Source organism: Herpailurus yagouaroundi, unplaced genomic scaffold (assembly GCF_014898765.1).
Source record: "Herpailurus yagouaroundi ecotype Mexico unplaced genomic scaffold, PumYag 100, whole genome shotgun sequence".
In the NCBI taxonomy this organism is placed as follows: Eukaryota; Metazoa; Chordata; class Mammalia; order Carnivora; family Felidae; genus Herpailurus; species Herpailurus yagouaroundi.
The window spans coordinates 67,097,021-67,120,045 of record NW_024412391.1 but is presented as its reverse complement, the minus strand read 5'-3'; the positions used below and the strand labels follow the sequence as shown (position 1 = coordinate 67,120,045).

Sequence of the window (23,025 nt, the reverse complement as noted above, 5' to 3'; positions counted from 1 at the left end):
CCCTCCTACAATAACCTGCATAGATCATGGTTGTGCTTCAGCTGTAGCAGAAGTTTGGGTGTGATGTGTCTACTTTGACCAAGGACAAGATCCCCATACTCACAGAAGCTAATATTCAACAGGTTAGGAACCAGAGAAAAACACTTTGGTCACCAAGACTTTGTTCCCTTTTTAATCAATTGACTATAAACTGCTCCAATTTTTCTATGCATATATTTTAGACTCACTAAGATGTTATGAAAGTTAAGGGGAACTGTCAGATGCATCACATTGTTGTTGCAAAGAAAAGCTTTGTGCGCTTCAGCACATTATCCTCTCTAAGCATCAATTTCCTGATTTATAAAATGAAAAAAGTACCTATTTTCAAAGAGTTTTATGCACATTAAATAAAATAACTTCTATCACCTCTTAGCTGTTAGAATGGCTATCACCAAAAAGTCAAGAAATAGCAAGTGCTGGTAAAGTTGTGGAGGAAAAAGGAACCCTTGTGCACTGTTGGTGGGAATGTAAATTGGTGCAGCCACTGTGGAAAACAATATGGAGGATCCTCAAAACTTTAAAAAAAGAAGTACCATAGGATGCAGTAATTCCACTTCTGGGTGTGCGTTTGAAGAAAACAAAAATACTCATTCAAAAAGATATACACACACACACACCCCCCCCACTTATTGCAGCATTATTTACAATAGTCAAGACATGGAAACAACCTAAGTGTCTGTTGAAGGATGACTCAATAACTAGAGTGTGGAATATATGTGCGCACATGCATGTGTGTGTGCACACTCGCGCACAATGGAAAATTATTCAGCCATAAAAAGGAATGAAATCTTGGTGGGAACTTATTCCTTTCTTGCTCCAGCCATCTTGGCAGCTGCTCTTGGTTGGGTCCATCCCACACCTAAGGCAGGAAGATGGTGGCCACTAGGAAGACAAAAAAGTCACTGGAGTTGATCAACTCTAGGCAGCCACTCATTACAAAAAGTGGAAAGCACATGCTGGGATTCAAGCAGACTCTGAAAATGATCAGACATGGCAAAGTGAAACTGGTCATCCTTGCCAACTACTGCCCATCCTTGAGGAAATTTGAAATAGAATACTATGCCATGTTGGCCAAAACTAGTGTCCATCACTACAGGGGCAATAACACTGAATCGGGCACAGCACGTGGGAAATACTACAGAGTGTGCACTCCAGCTATCACTGATCCATATGATTCTGATATCTCATTAGAAGCATGTCATAACTGACTGGTGAAAAGTAAATCATGCAAAATTTTTCTTTAATAAAACTAGCCAGAGCTTGTTTAAAAAAAAAGTGGGGCACCTGGGTGGCTCAGTGGGTTGAGCGTCCGACTTCGGCTCAGGTCATGATCTCACGGTTTGTGAGTTCGGGCCTGCATTGGGCTCTGTGCTGACAGCTCAGAGCCTGGAGCCTGCTTTGGATTCTATGTCTCCCTCTCTCTGCCCCTCCCCACTTGTGCTCTGTCTCTCCCTATCAAAAATAAATAAAATGTAAAAAAAAGAAAAGAAAAGAAAGAAAAAGAAAAGGAATGAAATCCTGCCATTTACAACAACATGAATAGGTCTTGACGGCATTATGCTAAGTGAAGTAAGTTAGACAGAAAAAGACAAATATTATATAAGCTCACTTATATGTGGAATCTGAAAAAAAATTTAAAAACTGAGCTCATAGATATAGGGAACAGATTGGTGGTTGCCACAGGTGGGAGGAAGGGATGGAGAACAGGTGAAGAGGGGCAAAAGGTACAAATTTCCAGTTATAAAATACATAAGCCACAGGATGCAGTGTGTAGTGTGCTTACTATAGTTAATAATACTGCATTGCATACTCGAAAGTTGTTAATAGATTTTAAAAGTTCGCATCACAAGAAAAAACATTTTTTGTAACTATGTATGGTGACAGATGTTAACTACACTGACTATGCTGATCATTTTTCAATATATCCGAATATCGAAACATTATGTTGTACACCTGAACGTAGCCCAATTTTATAGGCCAATTATACCTCAATAAAAAATAATAACTTATGGAAATGCTTGAAATGGTAAAATTTGGTACCAATAAAATCAGTGAATATTAGATAGTAGATAGTAGATAGTAAAGGATAGTATGTAACAATACGCATATATATGTATATGTATATACACATAAGCAAACATAGATGATGTTCAGACACACACAAGAGTGAACATACCAAATCTGATTGATGCCTACTATAAGCCTCATGGAAATTCTTAAAAAAAAATTGTAATCTCTATGTATTCTTGAAAGAGAGAGAGAGAGAGAGAGCGCGCCAGGGAGGGACAGAGAGAGAGGGAGACACAGAATCTGAAGCAGGCTCCAGGCTCTGAGCTGTCAGCCCAGAGCGGGGCACGGGGCTCGAACTCAGACACCATGAGATTATGAGCTGACCCTAAGTCACTCGCTTAACTGACTGAGCCATCCAGGGGCTAAGCCTCATGGAAATTCTTTAGACCTTGAAATATGCGCAGCTATCATAATACCAACACAATCACAAAAAAATACCATCCTTCTCTCTTTACAGTAAGTTTGAAAAAATCTGATGAAACAATGTATGCAGAAAGCAGCAGAGGCAGATGCCCTGGGCTCTTTCCTCATGTTCACCACAAAGGGCTCTGGCGCCACCGTGTGGCCACATAGCACAGCAGCCCACCACTGAATCAACTCTGCAGAAGCTGTGAAGTCTGGACTTTCCAAAGGCACCCTTTCCACACTGAGAAGATGAATATGGTTTCCTTGGTAAGAACCCTATCCCGCCTCAGACGGAAACAGTGCATAAAGTTCGCTTTAATTGTCCACCAACCTATTTCTGTGTTTTGTGTTGAATTATCCCAACTGACCACTCTCCCTGTGAAGTTCATGATGTTCTTAAGGATTCTGTAGCTGCCCTTATCAGGAGAGATAAGCATGTTGCATGATGAACTAGAACATGATCAGGAAAGAGCTATAATAGAGGTGTGTAGACAAAAATGAGGGCGTTGGGGGAGGCTAACTTGAATACAAAAGCAGAACTAAAGACAGGCTGACAGCAAGGGCTGAGTGGGAGAATTCAACTCAATTTTTTTTTTTTTTTTTTTTTTTTTTGAGCTGCAGTTACTATGAGTCATGCTCTCTGCTCAGGGCTAGAGATATGAAAAAAGCTAACACTTTAACAAGCTCACTGAGGAACAAGAAATCTTCAGGAAGTCCTAAGGAATCAAAACCAATACACTTAGAAAACCTCTGGTTAACCCAAGGAAGCAGTGCTTTGGGGGAAGAACCCTACCAAGTTTATAAAGCTAATTTCTACACATAAACATGTTGCTAGACAAGAGTAAACTTCAATCGATATATGCCACTTCTGGTTTTGGAGAGAAAACAAAATCTTTCTTTTTCCCCATGAAAAAACTTTCACTCTTCAGAGGCCAAGTTCAAGAAACATCCACTTCTCCACTATATTTTCCATAACAGACTAAATGCCAAATCATTGCTCCATCACTTCCATAAATTTTAGGCACCTCTGTCTTTATTTTATTACCCAGTGCTTGGTTCTAAGTGCTTCTGCAATTTTTTCACTAGTGAACTCAGTTATTCATATATCTTATCATCCCATTTTACTCAAAGGGCATACATTCTGAAGACAAAGAACAACTCATCAATTTTTGCAGTTTTTTTTTATTTATTTATTTAGAGAGAGAGAGAGCATGTGAGCAGGGGAGGGGCAGAGAGAGAGAGGAGACAGAATTCCAAGTAGGCTCAGGACTGTCAGTGCAGAGCCCCACACGGGGCTTGATCCCATGAACTGTGAGATCACGACCTGAGCCGAAGTCAAGAGTTGGACGCTTAACTGGCTAAGCCACCCAGGCGCCTCATCAATTTTTGCAGTTTCAGAGTCGTACCCTCTATCCCGTTCAGCTGGTCTTGACTCCCATCAGACCAAGGCTCACTCACTGTCCTTCACCCCTCCCCACAAGACTGTGGGCATCTCACATTTCTCTTCTTTCTCCTAATCTCTGAGAAAAAGGGGGCCCCTGCTTCTGCCCAAAGATAATTTTTCTGCCATGTTCTGCTTCTCCTCTCTGTTCACTTTTCTCCAGTACCTAATTCCATCAACTAATCTCTTTTTTTCATAGATCTTCAATCTCTCTCTACATGCAGCTCTCTTCTTCTTAGCCTATAAGAAGAATCTAATCTCGCTCAACCTTGAAAGAATGTTCTCTAGCTGCTGCTCCAGCTCTCCTTCCTTTTGTATCCAACCTATCGGGGTCTGTTCCCACATCTCCATTGCTGCACTCAGTATGGCTTCCTCCCTCAATGTTTGCATACAGTTAACTGAGTCATCTCAAAGGTTGAATCCAACAGTCTTTTTTACTTCTTACCTTATTTGACCTTTTCATAGCACTTCACACTGTCGACCACTTGCTCCTTAAATTCTCCCCAAGAAGAAGCAATTTATCAGCTCTTTGCGATATACTATGTTCTTTACGAAGCCTGAGAAATCAAATGAAAAGAAATGCCCCTGCCTCTGAACAGTTGACAGTTTAGCAGAGAACACTGAGTACAAAGAAAGGAAAGTGCAGAAGTCTCTGAGTCTTCTGGTTCTCCTACTGAACTTTCCATGTTCCCCTTTCCCTACAACAAAGGTCTCTTCAATTTTTTTATCATATACCCTATCTATGTATACATCCCTAATATACTTATAAATATAAGCACATATATACAATCATAGGCTAAAATCTGAACATAATAAGGTAAGATTTGTCACTATCTATGCTAGATATAAATCCACATTTCAAATGGTCTTCTGGATGGCTTTCCCAAAAATTACTTTGTAATGAAACTGACAAAGAGGTTTAACTTGAAGTAAGAAAAAATGCCAGCTCAAGGATATTTATACACTGTTGGTGGGAATTGTAACCGGTACAGCTGCTATAAAAAAGAAAAAGACAAAAAAACAGTATGGCAAGTTCCTAAACAAATTAAAAATAGAACTACCATATCATCCAGCAAGCCCACTTCTGGATATATACATATATATATGTATATATATATACACACACACACACACACATATATATACATATATATATACATATATGTGTGTGTGTGTATATATATATATGTGTGTGTATATGTGTATGTATATATGTGTGTGTATATATATATATACATATATATATGTATGTATATATGTATGTGTGTATATATATACATATATATGTGTATATGTGTATGTATATATGTATGTGTGTACATATGTATATATATGTATATATATGTGTGTGTGTGTGTGTATATATATATATATATATATATATGTAGGAAATAAAATCACCATATTGAAGAGATCTCTTGAAGAGATGCATTTGATATATTATATTATGCATTTGATATATTATATATACTCAAATGCAAACACATACACACACACTGGAATATTGTTCAGACATAAAAAAGAAGAAAATTCTGCCATTTGTGACAACATATATGAAACTTGAGCACATTGTGCTAAGTGAAATAAGGAAGAGAAAGACAAACACAGAGAAAGATATCACTTACATGTGGAGAGAACAGACTGGTGGATTCCAGAAGCCAGGGCAGGGGTGGGGAGGTGTGGAATGGGCGAAAGTGGTGAAAATACAAACTTCCAGTTATAAGGTGAGTAAGTCCTGGTGATGGAATGTATAGCATGGTGACTATACTTAACAATACTGCATTGTATATTTGAAAATTGCTAAGAGAGTAGTGCTTAAAAGTCCTCACCACAAAAAGAAAATTGTTAACAATGTGAGGTCATGAATTTGTTAACTAACCACGTTACATGTCAATTATATCTCAATGAAGCTGACAAAAAATAAAAACAAAAGACAGCAGCAACAAAACATGCCAGTTCTTTCACCTTCTTTTTGTTGGCTTATGCTTTCATTATAGATATTTATCTTCAAACTGCAATTTCTTTGCAAGAGTCTTTTAAATGACTGTTTAAGTTGACTTATAGAATTCAGCATAATGATAGACACACACACACACACACTGCACTTAATGAGTATTTATTAACAAAGTAATATGCATTAGGGCTTTGGTATTTTCTGTGGTAAGAAAAAAATATGTTTCGGGTCCTTAGGAAGACTTTAGAAACCCAAGGTGCTGAAACTGGAAAAGCTGCTAAGAAGGGGCTCTGGGTCACTTTGCATAAATACTCCTCTCTCGGGAATATAAATAACATGTCATATAGATTTGCCTTCATGGTACCCCTAGTATTGCTTTTCAGTTATGGCATCTGGCAATTTTTTTAATTAAAAGGAAAAATTAATTCTATGGTAGCAAGGGGTTTCATAGTGGAACCAAGCAGTGTTCCCACTGAGTATTCGCCACGTCCAGCCATACCTGGCAAGCCAGCAGGAAGACCGTGTAAGAGATCCTCCACACAAGGATGCTCATGGTCAAGACATATAAGGGCTTGCTTTGGTACTAACACCCTCCAGTGTAAGACTAAGCTGTGAGTAACAAGTTTACCCTGAACTTTCAAACAGGCTTCAGAATGAGGAAGACATTAAGCCCAATGAAGGAAGAAATCAAAGTTCCCAAGCTTGGTATGAACACAAGGATCAGAGTTGGAGGTGAATGGAGAATGTGGCAGAGACTTCTAGCTGTTCGCCAAAATTTGCTACCCATTTCCACGCTAACAGACCTTAAAAGCTGGCCACTGGGCCAGAGACTACATTTCTCTGCCTACCTTGACACATGACTAAATTATCAGCAATAGAATGTGAGAGAAAGTACAATTTCTGCCTCGATAATTGCTTTGGACTTGTACTCTCTCCTTTTCCTGCCAGCTAGACCATGGATCTGCCTATGCCACGCTTCAACCATGATGCCAAGAACAGTGCCCTAGGAGACAGCAGAGCTGCCAGATGGAAGGGGTCAGTATGGTGTGCCTAAATGACGTCGTGGAGCAGAACAACCTCACCAACATGGAATACCCGCTGCAGGACTATTACAGGACAGTGAAACCACTTGTTTAAACGCCCTATTTGGTCTTCTTTGTCAGAGTAGCTTAGCCAACACTCTAACAGATACCGAGGGGAAACTGAATGGATTATTGGATGGTTTCTGTTAACTGTTACTCTCTTGAATCCACCCTCCCCCCACCCCAACCAAGTACAGACTGAGGAAACTTTGGCTGCGTATTTGTGGTTATAGAAGTAGTGTTAAACAAGAGAACTGGCATCAAGCGGACTTTGGCTGAAGTCCCAGCTTGACCTCTAAAAACTATACAACTTTGATTGAGTTACTTGAACTTTCCAAGCTTCAGTTCACCTGTAAACAGGGGATTATAGCAATACAGTGGGGATACTGAGAGAACCAAACACAGTCCTGGGAAAGAGTAGGAATTTCAGAACTGATAGTGTCCTTTCTTCTGAAAGCTCAAATCCAGGAATCGGTAGGCATGGTTCTTTATGCCAAGGACTTTTTATAAGCCAGAGTCCATTACAAGAGACTTTAGGTCTAACTCTACCAATCAGCCTTCTTGAACTATCTATTGAACCAGCTCCCCCTATCCAACACTCTCCAGCTCCCCATTTCCTGCAACCCAAAACAGGTAAGGCTGTAATTTCTGTGACAATGACAACTCTGGACCTACATGTTCCTATAGCAGAAAACAAGAAGGATACAGACTAAGGAAGGTAGGTAAGAGTGTGTCCTGTTTGAAAGAAATAAGTAACAATGGATATGTGCCACAGTTTTTCTCTAAATGATGTCTAGACATTCATAGGCTCCATATTTATGTGCCCAATGCAACTTTTCTGAGACCAAGGACTAAAATCACCTTCCACAAACATTTACATTTATTGAGTCTATTCCATCAATCCCTATGTTACAAGAGATACAAGGATTAAAGTTGGCAAGGTCTCTACTTGCTTAAAGTTCACATTTTAATGAGGATAACAGAAACACATATAAAAATATTTAATATAGACAGACTCTAAAAAGTGCTATATCAAACAAGCTAGGGTATGGGCTTAGCTACTATAACAAAGAGGACCAAGATGGAATGGTTTAAGCAAGAGTGTATTTCACTATCACATAACGTCTGATATACACATGTGGTGAAAGGAGAAATTGCCTAGTTTAAGCAATATTATGGAAATTGTGAAATCTATCCCCTTGGTCCTAGTGCTTCTTTTTCTTCTAAGATACAACCCTTTTACAGCTCCCCAGTGTAAATCTTCAAGTTACTGACATTTCACTCTCTATACTAGAACATATTTTCAAAAAAAGCACTGAAATATTTATTTATAGTAGGATGTAAATAACTGGTGAGGCTTAATATGGTACCATTTCCAGGGACTTTAGCCCTTTGATGAATTACAACAGATACAAAGACAATAGGGGTGCCTGGGTGGCTCAGTCGGCTAAGCATCTGACTCTTGATGTCAGCTCAGGTCATAATCTGTTGGTTGGTGGGATTGAGCCCTGCGTCAGATTCTCAGGCTCTACACGATGGTGTGAAGCCTGCTTGGGATTCTCTCTCTCTCTCTCTCTCTCTCTCTCTCTCTCTCTCTCTCAAAATAATTTTTTTAAAAAAGATCCAAAGAGAATAGAATATATTTTGTCATGGAATTCTGAGCATCATTAAGCAGTATTTGGGCAGAGATAGATCTGTGAGCACCAAAATAAACCAGCTATTCTTAAAATCTACCCAGAACAGATGTTGAATCTTAACAGTGTTGGTAAAAGAACAATAAATTGGGTTGGGGTAAATTACGTGGAAGAATTTTTTAATCCCAAGCCCAACAGTAGAACTTCTGTCTACTCCCAACCACCTTCACATACAGACTTGGGGACAAACTAATCACACACAGTACTTTGATCATTAACAGGAAATCTTGAGAGAGTGAAGAGAATTTATCATAGAAGGGTAGCAGAATTAGAAAATTAGGCCAGTAGACCTTTACCATGTGTGCACTAAAATTATCATTTTGACAAAATATTTCTTCATGAATTTCAGGTAATTTTTTCCTTGTCTTAAGATATATCTGACCATTCTTAGTAAGTAGACTTGGAAATATGTTGATCATAATTTGAATTAGTGTGCCCTTAGGAGTTAGTTTGATTTCCCAAGGAGATAAACTAAATAAAGTTCTTATCATCAACTTACAATTTACTGTGTATTGCTCTTGTGATTATTTTCAATGGTGCGATCATTTTTATCTTTTACACCATCATACTCCATTCTTCTTAAATGGCAGTCATCCCATCAAGTTCTAAGATTAAGTTGCTTATTGGTCAGAGAGAAGTATTCATAGATACTAAATTATTGTTACTTTCCCCATGACATGTTCATTGTGAAAGCACTAGTTTAGTTCAAATAACACTGAAGAACTGTTTTGTTAGTATACTCTCTTGCTATAGTTTAAGTTCATCACAAAATATTCTGAATGATCCATATTCGATTGTAGCTCACAGTTGAATTCCTATTTTAAAATTCTTTAGTGCTTATGTGTCATGCCAAAACCGGTAGTCTGATTTTCAAAATTTTCAAAATTCAAACCGGTAACACTGTTTTCCACAAATCATACTGGTTTTAAAAAGTTTGTGCTATATAGAGGTTGACTCAGAACATTTTACATGCTTTGGCTTTGTGTTTCTCAAAAAAACAAAACAAAAACAAAACACTTTTTCTTTATCTCATACCCAAATCACAGGTCATTTGTATGCAAAAATTGCAGAAATTTCATTTGTAATATTAACCCCTGATGACTCAGTAGAAGTTCTTTAATACCATGGTTTTTTAATCCAACATTGTGTTGCCTTTATAATATCTACAAACTAATTTGTAAACAACCTCATATTTTCAATCTTTTCACTTTGAAATAGAGGGTTGCTGGAGAGGAGGTGGGTGGGGCAGATGGGCTAGATGGGTGATGGGCATTAAGAGGGGCACTTGTTGGGATGAGCGCTGGGTGTTATATGTAAGTGATGAATCACTAAATTCTACTCCTGAAACCAATACTACACTATATGTTAGCTAACTTGAATTTAAAGTAAATTAAATTAAGCTTAATTTAATTTTAAAATTTTTAGTTTAAGTATAAAACAAAACATTTGGGCTTGATTTTACAGGTTTGAATTAGAAGAAGAAAAACAGTTTTAGTTGGAATTTTCTATAATTAGCCAACTTATATTAATATAATAATAACTTCCTTATTCTCTTCATGTGCAAAATATATTATTAAAAAGAGAATGACCTTTGTTCTACCAAAGCTTAAAAAATGAAAGCAATATTGCTTTGCTCAATCACTTAAAACCCAAGATCATTTGAAAAATTCAACAATGCTTAGACTCATTCTTAATTCTTTGTGGTTTGTGCAATAAATACAGAGAGATACAGAGAGATTTTTTTTTCCAAAACTTTTTTAAGTGATTATTTTCTAGTTTCACTAGAAATAAAGTGTAAGATTCTATTTCTACCACAAGGCGTCAGTCCATGGTAATTTAATCTTCAAAGGGCTTTAATATTACCCGGTGGAAAGTCAATGAGTACAAAAAAAATACATATTAAAACACGCACAGCCCTTAGTTGATGACAATCATGAAATTGCAGTTGAGAGTTTATCTTCCTTTGTTTTTCTAATCAGGTTAGCTCTGGAGATGTTGTGTACGAACTCCCCAAATGTTGCAATTCAGGTTTCAGACACGCTAACCCTGAGGCTGGTTCCAACTCAGAGTTAAATCCCCCGCACACATTCTCTTTCTCCATAACCCTCATTTTTTAAAAACACCCCAACACTTTTAAATAGTGACAGTAGCTTTAATTTCAGTTTGGGGTACCTGATTGGGTTAGGTATGGGAAGTTGGCTTTAATATATCAGAGGCGAGGAAGAGGAAATAGCATGGAGTTGAAGGGTTTATGATAGAGTTTGTGCAGTTTAGCGTGCAAGATTTGCACAATTTAGGGGGCAAGTCACTCTCAGAGATTCAGATTCGGATTCCTCAACTGTAAATAGCAGTCACTTCATTGAGTTGCTGCGAAGTTTTAAATGGACTAGCTAAGCTCTAAAGCAGTCCATGTCATAGTGTGATCTGAGAGTGCTCCAGCATCACCTGGGAACTTGTTAGAAATGCGGAAACTCGGGTCCCATCCCAGACTTGCGGATCAGGAAACCCTGAGGGAGGCCCCAATCAGTGTGTTAGCAAGGCCTGCAGGTGATACGCATTAAAGTTTGAGCACCACTGCTCCAAAGAATTACACCAGTGTTCGTTACTTAGATTAACCAAAGTGGGAGGCCGAGGAGCAGACCTGAGGCAGGAGACAGGGCCATTTGAAAGAAAATTGGGAGCAGCCAGGTTGCAATGTGGGGATACCCTTGATTGGGTCTCTGGGACCTCCGAGGAATGCCACTCCAAGGAGCCGCGCGGACTCCAGGCACCTGCAGGTGGCGCTGGACGGGCCACTGACACGGAGGCGGGGTCTGCAGCCAGAGTGCAGGCTTTGGACTCCCAGGGCTTGGACGCCGCGTGGGGCTGGCACTTCCCCGCAGCAGTTGCGCCGCAACTTACCGTCCGGACGGTTGCGCCTAGAAGTGGGTGAGTCCCTAGAATCGTCCCAGCTCGCCGCTTGCTCCCGGTCTCCGGGTGCCCCTGGGAGGGCGGGCGCGGGCTCCCAGCCTCGGGAAGGGTGTAGCGGGTTGCAAGCCTCCCAGCCCTGGGGCGGAGGCGCTCCGGGGCGAGTGTAGCTCAATTCTCCCCTTATGCGCGGCTCCAGGACGCGCTGCCCTCCTGCCTAGCTCTCCCCGGAGCACACTGCTCCGTTGTGGCCGGTCCAGGGGCTGGGAGCCAGGGACTCACAAGGAAGTCTTTTCGCTAGGGGCTTGGGGAGTATGATGGGTTATTAAGTTTGTCCTTCGGTTGGGTTCTGATGGCAAGTTTTCCAGCTTGGCAAAATCGCGGCGGGTTTGCATAGCATTGATGAATGGTACATAGTGCTTAAAATCGTGTGACTTGACTTCAGGTTTCCTAGTAACAGGAAGTTTTCATTTTAAGTTCTGGGAACATTAGTCCTACTCTTTCAGGATCTGGTTTGAGATTCAAGTTCTCTCCAAATAGTGGATCAAGGCTTCATATATGTCATGGGTCAAACCCACCAGAAGGGGTTTATAGACATAAACATTTACAAACACTTCTAAATTTCTTACCCTGTATTAAAAAAAAGGGGGGGGGGGCGCCTGGGTGGCGCAGTCGGTTAAGCGTCCGACTTCAGCCAGGTCACGATCTCGCGGTCTGTGAGTTCGAGCCCCGCGTCAGGCTCTGGGCTGATGGCTCAGAGCCTGGAGCCTGTTTCCGATTCTGTGCCTCCCTCTCTCTCTGCCCCTCCCCCGTTCATGCTCTGTCTCTCTCTGTCCCAAAAATAAATAAACGTTGAAAAAAAATTTTTTAAAAAAAATCCCACAATATCCTGACATTGACTAAGATTTATTTAACACAGATATTAAGCAATGCTTAAAAAAAAAAGAAAAGAAAAGAAAAGAAAAAAAAAACCAGCCCAGTGAAAAAAACATCTTCTCTTTACATAGTTAAATGTGGTGAAACAAGTATATGCTTGAAAGTTTAGAAGGTTTGGAAATGCAAAGCAATTCATATTGTATTCTAGTCATCCAGTTTCTTCATATTCTAAACTCTTTGACAAAAACATGAGTCAGTTGGGCTGTGTCAATATTTAGCAGGAACATCAGGTCAGCAGCCATCCTGGTACAGCAAAACAGAACAGTCGCATCAAAAATATGTTTTGCTTTTTAAATGGGATGAAAGTTAGAGAACTTCGGGTCAAATCTGGAGTTCCAAACATCTGAACACTATGTAGTTTCCTGGTTTTTTTTTTTTTTCTTTCATGAAAAGATTTTACTGTAGAATTTAAATTATACATTTGGTTAATGTCGGATGGAAACCAACATATTTGATTTGACTGGTATTTTATTTTCTTGGTTTCTGGCACAAATCTAACTGTGGACCACAGAGCCAACAGGCTCCCTCACTGCCCTGGACTTTTCCTTGGCCTTGCTCTTCTGTATGGTCTTCCTACAGTGCAGATGAATGGGTGGATACTTCTCCAAGGCCACTTTGCCTTTTCACCCAGATTCTGTATGAAGTGGCCCTCACTCAGCAAATGCTGCCAACTTGCTTGACGCCCCAGGACCAGGTCTGCAAGAGAGCCCTCACCCTTTCCGTGCCACAATCTGTCTATAAAACTGCCTTCCTTTAGAATTCATTGCATTACCATGCGGTTAGTTGTTGAAATTTCTGCCCTCTCCCCTAGACTTTGAGGTTTTGAGAGCAGAGGCTCCATCTCATTTAACTTCACATTCCCACTGCCTAATATTATTCACAATAGAATTAATGAGTTTATATTGAATAAGTGTAGATTTGTGTGTTAACATCTTTGCCATCCTACAACTCAGAGTTAAAACATCTAAACGTAGTGCATTATATTTTGTTCGATTACAGTAGATAAAACTTCTATTCTTATTCGTAGACACACACCCACCTCCCAGAGTACTCTATAATGTTGGTTAAATCACTAAATGATTTGGAATAATATTTATTAAGGAAATAAACTGTGAGCTCCTCCAGAACAGACATAACGTCTCATTTATTTTTCCTCAGTGTCTATTATAAAGTTGAGTTCCATAAATATCTGATGATTGGCATATGCTTTACTCAGGAGTCTTTAAAATGCCAGCGATAGATACCCTATTGAAACTAAAGCAAAAAAGGAAATGTATTGGCTTGTGTGACTGAAAAATTCATTATCTGGTCTCCGGAACTCTAAATACTTAAAATATATCACCAGGACTCTTCTGTGTCTTTCCCCATTTCTTGCTTGTACTTTTGTGTGTTGGCTTTCTCCTGTTCTGTTGAAGATATCTTCCTCCTTATGGCATGTAGAAGAAAGCATAGAAGGCTTCAATCATCCCAACTTAAAAACATGTTAAAGACATCTCTTTATCTTCCACTTCCATATATAAATATCAGAGAGGGACTCTAATAATTCAACTACGGTTGTATGCCATCTGTAAGCCAATCAGTGCCATCAAGGAAACAGAGAACTGTGATTAGCCAAGACTGAGTCATATGCCAAAGGAGGGCCATTTCTCCAAATGGAGAAAATGTGGGTAGAACAAAACAAATATCCTCAGCATGAACACTGCAAATTTTCAAGATAGATAATATATGGAAAATGTTCTCAGAGCACTTCAACAAAGGCAAATGGTTGGCATTATATAAAGATGGCTCCTCTTTATTTTTTGAGAAAAGCAAACCTTTAAAAGTTGGAGAATGCGGGCGGCTGGGTGGCTCAGTCGGTTAAGCATCTGACTTCGGCTCAGGTCATGATCTCACAGTTCGTGAGTTTGAGCCCCACATCAGGCTCTGTGCTGACAGCTTAGAGCCTGGAGCCTGCTTCAAATTCTGTCTCCCTCTCTTCCTGCTCCTCCCCCGCTCATGCTCTGTCTCTCTCTCCTTCAAAAATAAATAAAAACATTAAAAGAAATTTTTTTTAATAAATAAAAGTTGGAGAATGTTTAAAGTATTTTAAGCTACTCCTGGAAACAACTTTGCACTTAATAAAGTATTATAGGTGGTCTAAAATTCAGGAACACTTGGAATGTTTCTGTCAGCCAAGTTGTTGTATATCTAATCTGTTTTTCTCATTGAAGTGCAAATTGGTGAGGTAGTCCTCAGAAATAAATTTAGAACTAATAAAAAACAGTGAATAATATTGTAATGTTTCTCTTCCTTAAAAAAAAAAAAATAATAATGCCACCCCAAGCCTGAGGAGGACCTGTGAAGGGTGTTAAGAAAGAGATTCTTTTGTCAGGCAGGAAGTTTGGAGAATTAGCATGTCAGTGATTGAACACGATTCAACAACCCCTTTGGAAATATACTAACAGTTCATGTCTTACCTACAAAAACCAACCTGTTACTCCAATGAGAAAATGACACTCTGAACATACAGCTTTTGGTCCTTTATGCCACTATCAGGGTCCACCTTTCCAAAAGCGTCTGTTCTGCTTACTGTCTGAACCTCAGAATACATTGTCCCCATAAAGTCATTTAATTATTTCAGATTCCAGTATCAACCCCAAAAGTCTATTCAACCCAACTTCCTAAAGAATAATCTTACATCAACCAATTCCAACCTCTACTGATAGCATTGTGCCTCAAAGAAAAAAAAAAAAAAAAAAAGCATTCCTAATTCTATTTACCTTTGAGCAGAGTTGGCTTTCCTCTAAATGAGCACCAGGAGTCAACTTCTCCTAAAATAAAAGGTGACATCTGACTTTTTGAATTCCCTATAGACATGTTTGTCACTCATTGCACCAATAGTCAACAAAGAAAAGCAGTTACTGTTGACACAAGGGCACTAGTTTGAGATTCTTACAGATTATGTGAGGTTAAATAGTAAATCAGTCACTATCTGTATTTTAATTATACTTTCTAGGCCACTCTCGTCCTAATGTGAGTAAATTTTTCATATTGCCCTATCTATCCAACATTAGACTCAAAGAAGATAATTGTGTTTTCATAGGTGGCTAAAGCAATTCTATTTTACAGAATTAATGGAGAACAGACAAGACATTACAAACCAAGAACCTTGGACAATGAAACCTAGGAGAAATCTAGAAGAAGATGATTATTTGGTAATATAATAATAATAATTAATTAAAATCTAGAAACATGATTTTAATGCTGTCCTCCATCTCCTAGGGTTGTAAAAGTGATTTTCACCCTAGCTGCCTGATATCTTGACTCTGATTCCTGTCACTGATACTGTGATGGGTGAAGGTATAGCGTGGTATGTAAGAGAAAGTCTACCTTGATTGACTTGTCATGGACTTAGTTGAATAACCTCAAATAAGTCACTGAAAATCCTGGGTCTTGGTTTTTCAATAAAATGAGAGAGTCGGACTAGTTCATCTCCAAGGCCCTTCCCATTCCTTCTAACATACTGTGGGTCTAAATTTGTAGAAAGAGTCACCAGTGCCCATATAACAGTAATTTTGTGAGCATGCATTTTTTTTTCCATAGGTATTATGGCAGCTTACCAAGAGATCATCAAGTTAATTGATGTCACCATTTAAACAAATAAATTCCATTTTGGAATAAGAACCATTTGTCCCACTTTTGTGCCACCTTACATTACTCGACTGAAAAAGTGTTGGAAATTTTTTGTTCCAAACCCTTTTCACCTTTCTAAATGGTATTGCCTGCAGTTGTTACAGAAATTATTTTACCTTAATTATTTTAATAGGAAAAATAGTATATATAATAATTATATTAGTGTTACTTATTTATATTATTTTTGTTAATTATTTTAATGGGAATAATAAGATAGTACTACCACACATTCTATAAAATAAGTGTGCATAAAATAAAATCATCTTCATTTTTCAAGTTAACCATCTTACCTGCTGTTCTATAAATCTTCATCATTAACCAGAAAATTGATCTCAGTCGACTGTACTTAGATTGTTTTAACATGCAGAGATGACAGAAGCTGTATCATGCTCAACTCCCTTCTAAATGGAGCACCTGGAAAAAGCATTGGATGTAACAGTGATTTATCACTGAAAGTAAAAGTCAAATGGCAAGAGGCTACTTTTAAACACTAAAAATGATAGAGAACTATGTGAATTAAGGTTATTCTGCATAAAATGAGGAAATGAACAAGATCATGACTAATATTTTGAGCACTAAAATTTTATGGTTCTACATATAGAGCTCTAAGAAATGAGAAATAACAGGGGCACCTGGGTGGCGCAGTCGGTTAAGCGTCCGACTTCAGCCAGGTCACGATCTCACGGTCCGTGAGTTCGAGCCCCGCGTCGGGCTCTGGGCTGATGGCTCAGAGCCTGGACCCTGTTTCCGATTCTGTGTCTCCCTCTCTCTCTGCCCCTCCCCCGTTCATGCTCTGTCTCTCTCTGTCCCCAAAAAAATAAATAAACGTTAAAAAAAAAATTAAAAAAAAAAAAAAAAAGAAATGAGAAATAACATACTGGGTGAAAAAGTAAATTTATTAATTAAAGCAATACAATATGAAACATTCTAAGTTCTTATTTAGAAGTGTTGTGTTGTTTTGTTTTGTTTTGTTTTGGTTTGGTTTGGTTTGTTTTACCTTGCTGGTGTATCAGTCAGTTGGGGAAATGACCAAATATTCAAAGCATTCTTCTTTTGAGTTGTTGACTGCTTAGAAATGCAACTGGGTAAAGAAGTATAACTTTCTTAGGAAATAGATCATCCCTATGGGATTTAACTACTTATATAAACTTTGCACCTTCTGATAGAGTAGTTGACAATCATTAATTACACAAATGAGATATTTTAGAAATATAAAATCAAAGTATATCATGATGGAAATTAGATATTTTCATAATTGTAATGACTATATTCTTCTTGATCCTTTGTACTTGACTTAATGAAGAATTCACTCTTTAATTCTTTGTGGAGAGTTGCCCAGTAACGAATAAAAATATTATAAAACAAATACAACTATCTATGTAACCTACAAGTATTATTTTTACCAAGGATTCCTGAATTTTTTTTTAAGTTTTTCAATTTTAGTTTCCCACTTACATTATTCTATTCTTTAGTGCCTTCAACATAGAAACACAATGGTGTGAGCTTTAATGGAGATATCTTCGGTCTTAAAGCATGTATCCTTCTGTCTTACAGAAAAATGAGTAACAGAAACTAATGGAGAATCCTAGAGGCATGTGGGTGGCTCAGTAGGTTAAGAATCCAACTCTTGGTTTCGGCTTGGGTCATGACCTCACAGTTCGTGAGATCGAGCCCCGTGTTGGGTTCTATGCTGGCAGTGCAGAGCCTGCTTGGGATTCTCTCTCCCCCTCTCTGCCCTTCCCCACTTATGCTTGCTTGCTCTCTCTCTCTCTCTCTCTCTCTCTCTTTCAAAAAATAAATAAATAAACATTTTTAAAAAATTTATAATGGAGAATCCTAACATAGCTAAGTCTACCTTTGATCAGTGCTACATAGGACTATGACATCTTCAGCTAACCAGTATCCAAAAGCAAGGTTCTGAATGTCCTTTTTTACTAATAAGCACAATGAGCAAAATAAGTAATTAGTTGAAGAGAAATCCCATTATTTTGTTTAATTTTTAAATGTTTATTTTCTTTCCATTGTAGAATAAGGACTCAGGCGAGACCAGCATGCTAAAAAGACCTGTGCCTTTGCACACGCACCAAACAACCCATTTTGATGAATTTGATTGCCCTGCGGAGCTTCAACACAAACAGGATCTCTTTCCAAAGTGGCGCTTGCCAATTAAAATTGCTGCTATCGTATCATCTCTGACTTTTCTTTACACTCTTCTGAGGGAAATAATTCACCCTTTTGTAACTTCCCATCAACATTATTTTTATAAAATTCCAATCCTGGTCATCAACAAAGTCTTGCCAATGGTTTCCATCACCCTCTTGGCACTGGTTTATTTGCCAGGTGTGATAGCAGCAGTTGTACAGCTTCATAATGGAACCAAATATAAGAAATTTCCACATTGGTTGGATAGATGGATGTTAACAAGAAAACAATTTGGGCTTCTCAGTTTCTTTTTTGCTGTACTGCATGCGATCTATAGTTTATCCTATCCAATGAGGCGATCCTACAGATACAAGTTGCTAAACTGGGCATATCAACAGGTAGGTGACAATATTGATAATATCACTAAACTAAAAAGTCTAAGTCATCTACAGATTAACTCTATCTTATTTTAATATCAATACCCCAAACCCGTCTTGAAATGCTGTGCTGGGAATGTAATCTGCATTTTTAAATGTTTTAGTGTAACTCTTCATTGGGGCTTATTATAAATAGTTTTACGCTGAGGATTTTTTTTTTTTTTCAGTTGAAAATAGTAAACTACAATTTGAACAACATAAATACGTGTTTTGTTCATGGACAGGGCCACACAGCAACCTTCTGCCACCCTCATGAGATTCCTTTGTAACCTAATTGTTCTTCACCACACAAGCATGCACATTACAATTCTAAGCATCAAATAACTATTACATAAATTAATAAAACAGATTATGTAAATGTTGCATTCAAGGAAAGAGACTGATGTCTCCTATGTCACTTCGCTTAGAGGAATGCAAAAAAAAAGTCACAGATTTGTGGAGGCTCCAAGTTAGTAGGCCCTTCCGTCATAGACGGAATGTAGAAAGAAGGAGGCTCATCTGCCAGAAACCAATGTTGTTTGCATGCCTTTCCTCTTTTCACCCTCTGGTAGGTCCAACAAAATAAAGAAGATGCCTGGATTGAGCATGATGTTTGGAGAATGGAAATTTATGTGTCTCTGGGAATTGTGGCACTCGCAATACTGGCTCTGTTAGCTGTGACATCTATTCCATCTGTGAGCGACTCTCTGACATGGAGAGAATTTCACTATATCCAGGTAAATTATATATAGAACTCTGGCCCCTCAGAGAGGCAAATCTTTTTGTGCTTATATATCATCAAGTATATTGACTTTACACCATAAAAAAGTAACAGATGGTTTTCCAATAGCATAAATCCCACACTTATTCCAATCAATAACGTGCTCTCCAATCATTTTTCCCTGTTGCTTCTAAATAGAAGTGTTTTCTAGACATAAATAAAAAGGCATTACTCGAAGAAAAATATTCTAACATTTGAAACTTGTTAGACAATTTTCTATTCACCTACTAACTACAAAGGTGATATTTTAGGAATTTAATATCCACAGTTTTTAAGTTCCCCCAAAATGAAAATATTCTTTTGCCTGTCCCCTGATTTTATTTATGCCTTTTAAGTTACACAGCTTGGTACTATCCATAAAAAAGCATCTCTCCTTGAAATACGGAGTTTTATCTACCGAAGATATTCTAATATCTAATTTTAAAGGCTGCTTTTTCCAACTTCCATTTCATGTAGCTCTCTCACTGGAAGTTGCTGTATTCTTGGAATTCAAAACTGTCTCAGATTTACTGAGGTTAATCTGCTAGTGGTAGATTACACCCTAAGAAGAGCAATGTGCCAGAATTCACAGGGGGGATTCATGTCTGACCAGAGTCAAAGGACTACATTTAATTTAGTCACAGGCATTGCCAAGATTTTTTAAAAGTATATTGCTTTAGCTTTTATGGGTGGGCATTTTTGGAAATTCCCACAAAGTCAGACATTCCCCACTATCTCTTCTACAGGTCTATACATATACTTCTACAGACACTTTATCAGGACATCTGATGAGGTTGGAAAATATGTCTCCATCTGAATTTTTCCAGTGGAGCTTAGAAATGGCACCACATTTTCCAAGCACAGTATTTGCTGATTTTGTAGGCTCAGCATGGTAGGCATTAGAGTTCTCCATTCCTCATTAAATAACTTTCTTCTTACATTTGCTCTGCCTGTCACACATATGCTGAGCATCGCTTCTCAGATTTAATTAGGAATTCACACACTGCATCTTGACATTCCAGCCCATTCCCACTATGTACACAATACCTAACACATAATAAGAATACAGTACATACTTGGTTAACTTGATCTTCAACCAATCACATGTATTTTTCAACTAATAACCTAGAAACTTTTCATTTACAATTCAAGAACTAGTAACTGCATGATTTACCTTGGAGATTTATATTTGAAAATATAAACTTAGCTATTTGATTGTATTCGTTGGGGCTTAAGAGTGCTTACTGCTGAATAATTGTGAGTTGGATTCATTCTGGCAGGCTAATGACCATTTCCAGTAAAATGAATCGAAGTCAAAACTTATCTGGAAAAGCTATTGTCAGAATGCCATAAAATTACGTAGGTGAACAACTGTTTTTAAGCAACTTTTTCTGGATAGTGCCGGGTATCCCAGTGCAAGTTGAAAATTTTCTTCACATCTTCATGTCTCTACGTGTTGTTCAAACAGTGGAAATAATTGTTGGTGTTTTTCTACTTTATCAGGATGTTTGATTTTTAACATGGGCCAAGTTTATTCACTTTCGTATCCATGTACCAAAATCAGAGTCACTTACTTTAGTTGCTTTCATAATTGGTAAAGATCACTAATACCAAATTGATTTTTGCACTAATCTTCAGTCAACCCATTAATATTTACCGAGCACCCAAAATGCACAAATCATTGTGTCGATTCTGCAGGGACCCTGTGATGAGTAAGAGTCCCTGATCGTAGATGTCTCTTGATAGAATGAAGGCAAATGCTCAAGAGACAAAGCGCCATCAAATAAATGTCATAAGACAAATGAAAAAAATGTGGAGAAAAGGAAGACAGTGTTATTGATTGGCTGAGACTGAGAGGAGATTGATTGTGGATTCTCTTAAATAACCTGGGGACAAAGACATTACCCAAAGTAAGGCGGGGATATGTGAAAAGAATGGAAAGATGTGAGTGGACATTATTGACAAATATGATAGGGAAATAAACACAGGTGAATGAAAGAATTGCCAAGCAGCAGAATATATCCAGAAAAGGTCAGAAAAAATAAACTCTTACTGAACCAATCCCACCAACATAATCTTTTTTTTTTTCTTTTGCAGAGCAAGCTAGGAATTGTTTGCCTTCTGCTGGGCACTATACATGCATTGATTTTCGCCTGGAATAAATGGGTAGATATAAAACAATTTATATGGTATACACCTCCAACTTTTATGATCGCTGTTTTCCTTCCAATTGTTGTCCTGATTTGTAAAGCCATACTATTCCTGCCATGCTTGAGGAAGAAGATACTAAAGATTAGACATGGTTGGGAAGATGTCACCAAAATTAATAAAACCAAGATGTCTTCCCAGTTGTAGAACTACTGTTTACAAACATTTTTGTTCGATACTGATGTATTTTACCATAAACATTTCAAATTTGTATTTGTTTAATAAAATGACCACTTGAGGGTCTTCATGTATCTCTTTGGTTATGAGTCATGAGTTTGAAATATGTGTAGTTCTTTGTAGTTTGATTCAAAGCAATAAATAAAATAATCTTCAGCACATTCTCTATGTTCAGTAGAACTAACCATAATAAAACAATCGCATCTGATTTGTCAGAATGTATAGCATATTTATAAATAACAAAAGGCCATGAAGTACAAGTCCTTACTACTCACTAAAAGATATCATGAGCCATTAAAAAATGTATTATCTGAATCTACCATGCAAGTATATCTCGTATTTATGATTGTTGTTAAAGAAGTTTCATTTTCCTGTAGTGCCTGGGTGGCTCATCAGTTAAGTATGTGACTCTTGAATGCAGCTCAGGTCATGATCCCAGGGTCATGGAATCAAGTCCCATGTGGGGCTCCGCACTGAACATGGAACCTGCTTGAGATTCTCTCTCTCTCTCTCTCTCTCTCTCTCTCTCTCTCTTCCCTTTCCCACCCCACTCATGTGCATGCTTTCTCTCTCCTCTTTCTCTCAAAAGTAAAAAAAAAAAAATTCAAAAAGAAGTTTCTTTTCCTGTAACTGGGTGTTATTCATGAAACAACAAACACAAAAAAACACAGATTCTGTCTATACAAGTAAAGAAACAGAATAATATCAGATATATGTCCAGGCAAAATAAAGCTCAGGCTCTCCAGGAGAAAAAGTAAATTCACTCTTCTCTATATGAGTTATGTAGAACTCAGTTGAACATAATACACTGGTAAAACCTTGAACCTGTTCCTCAGAGAGCAACGTAGACATCTGCTGTCAGGACTCTGCAACCCAATTGACTGTACTTCACAGGTTTTTTATAATTAGCAAAACTAACCACCAACCATATCTTTTATGTAGATAAATGATTTGTTATGATTAAAAACAACAGAACTAATGCTAAAGATACAAATTAGGAAAAATAGTACATTCACTGAGTGTTCATTAAAAAAAAAAAAATTTATTCTGTTACAAAGGACTATTCTGTATTATTACATGGGGACCAAGGAGGCTTCTGGAATATAAATTTGAGTTCTATGC

General features: G+C 38.0%; 3 protein-coding genes across 8 annotated transcripts in view; 2 read left to right on the top strand and 1 right to left on the bottom strand.

Annotated features, from left to right (window-relative positions):
• The first annotated feature begins 666 nt into the window (after positions 1 to 666).
• On the top strand, positions 667 to 1,280 carry LOC121028109 (60S ribosomal protein L30-like). Its single transcript, XM_040471621.1, has one exon. The coding sequence runs from the start codon at positions 912 to 914 to the stop codon at positions 1,245 to 1,247; it is 336 nt and encodes a 111-aa protein (XP_040327555.1). The 5' UTR covers positions 667 to 911; the 3' UTR covers positions 1,248 to 1,280.
• A 10,212-nt stretch (positions 1,281 to 11,492) lies between these two features.
• STEAP1 (STEAP family member 1) lies at positions 11,493 to 22,064 on the top strand. 3 transcript variants are annotated; one of them, XM_040471572.1, is made up of 5 exons: positions 11,493 to 11,613; positions 15,611 to 15,722; positions 18,228 to 18,740; positions 19,331 to 19,495; positions 21,616 to 22,064. In XM_040471572.1, the coding sequence occupies exons 2-5, from the start codon at positions 15,642 to 15,644 to the stop codon at positions 21,871 to 21,873; spliced, it is 1,017 nt and encodes a 338-aa protein (XP_040327506.1). In that variant the 5' UTR covers positions 11,493 to 11,613; positions 15,611 to 15,641; the 3' UTR covers positions 21,874 to 22,064. The 3 variants fall into 3 exon arrangements, with proteins under 3 accessions (XP_040327506.1, XP_040327504.1, XP_040327505.1); XM_040471570.1 differs by having other exon boundaries at positions 11,506 to 11,613; positions 15,637 to 15,722; XM_040471571.1 differs by lacking the exon at positions 15,611 to 15,722 and having other exon boundaries at positions 11,524 to 11,613.
• Positions 12,573 to 23,025, bottom strand: part of FAM237B (family with sequence similarity 237 member B) — a 174,785-nt gene continuing 164,332 nt past the window's right edge. For all 4 annotated transcript variants that reach the window (XR_005789032.1, XR_005789035.1, XR_005789034.1 and 1 more), the window contains 3 exons: positions 16,491 to 16,614; positions 15,288 to 15,338; positions 12,573 to 13,954 (listed from right to left, as the gene is read on the bottom strand). The gene's annotated coding sequence lies outside the window, so the exon portion shown is untranslated. The remainder of the gene's footprint in view (positions 13,955 to 15,287; positions 15,339 to 16,490; positions 16,615 to 23,025) is intronic.

Bases quoted from the DNA above. Each gene is read 5' to 3' on its own strand.
- LOC121028109 (XM_040471621.1), top strand. From the start codon at position 912: ATGGTGGCCACTAGGAAGACAAAAAAGTCACTGGAGTTGATCAACTCT.
- STEAP1 (XM_040471572.1), top strand. From the start codon at position 15,642: ATGGAGAACAGACAAGACATTACAAACCAAGAACCTTGGACAATGAAA. The intron at 15,723-18,227 runs GTAATATAATAA...TTTCCATTGTAG, and splicing joins TAGAAGAAGATGATTATTTG to AATAAGGACTCAGGCGAGAC. The intron at 19,496-21,615 runs GTAAATTATATA...TTTCTTTTGCAG, and splicing joins GAGAATTTCACTATATCCAG to AGCAAGCTAGGAATTGTTTG.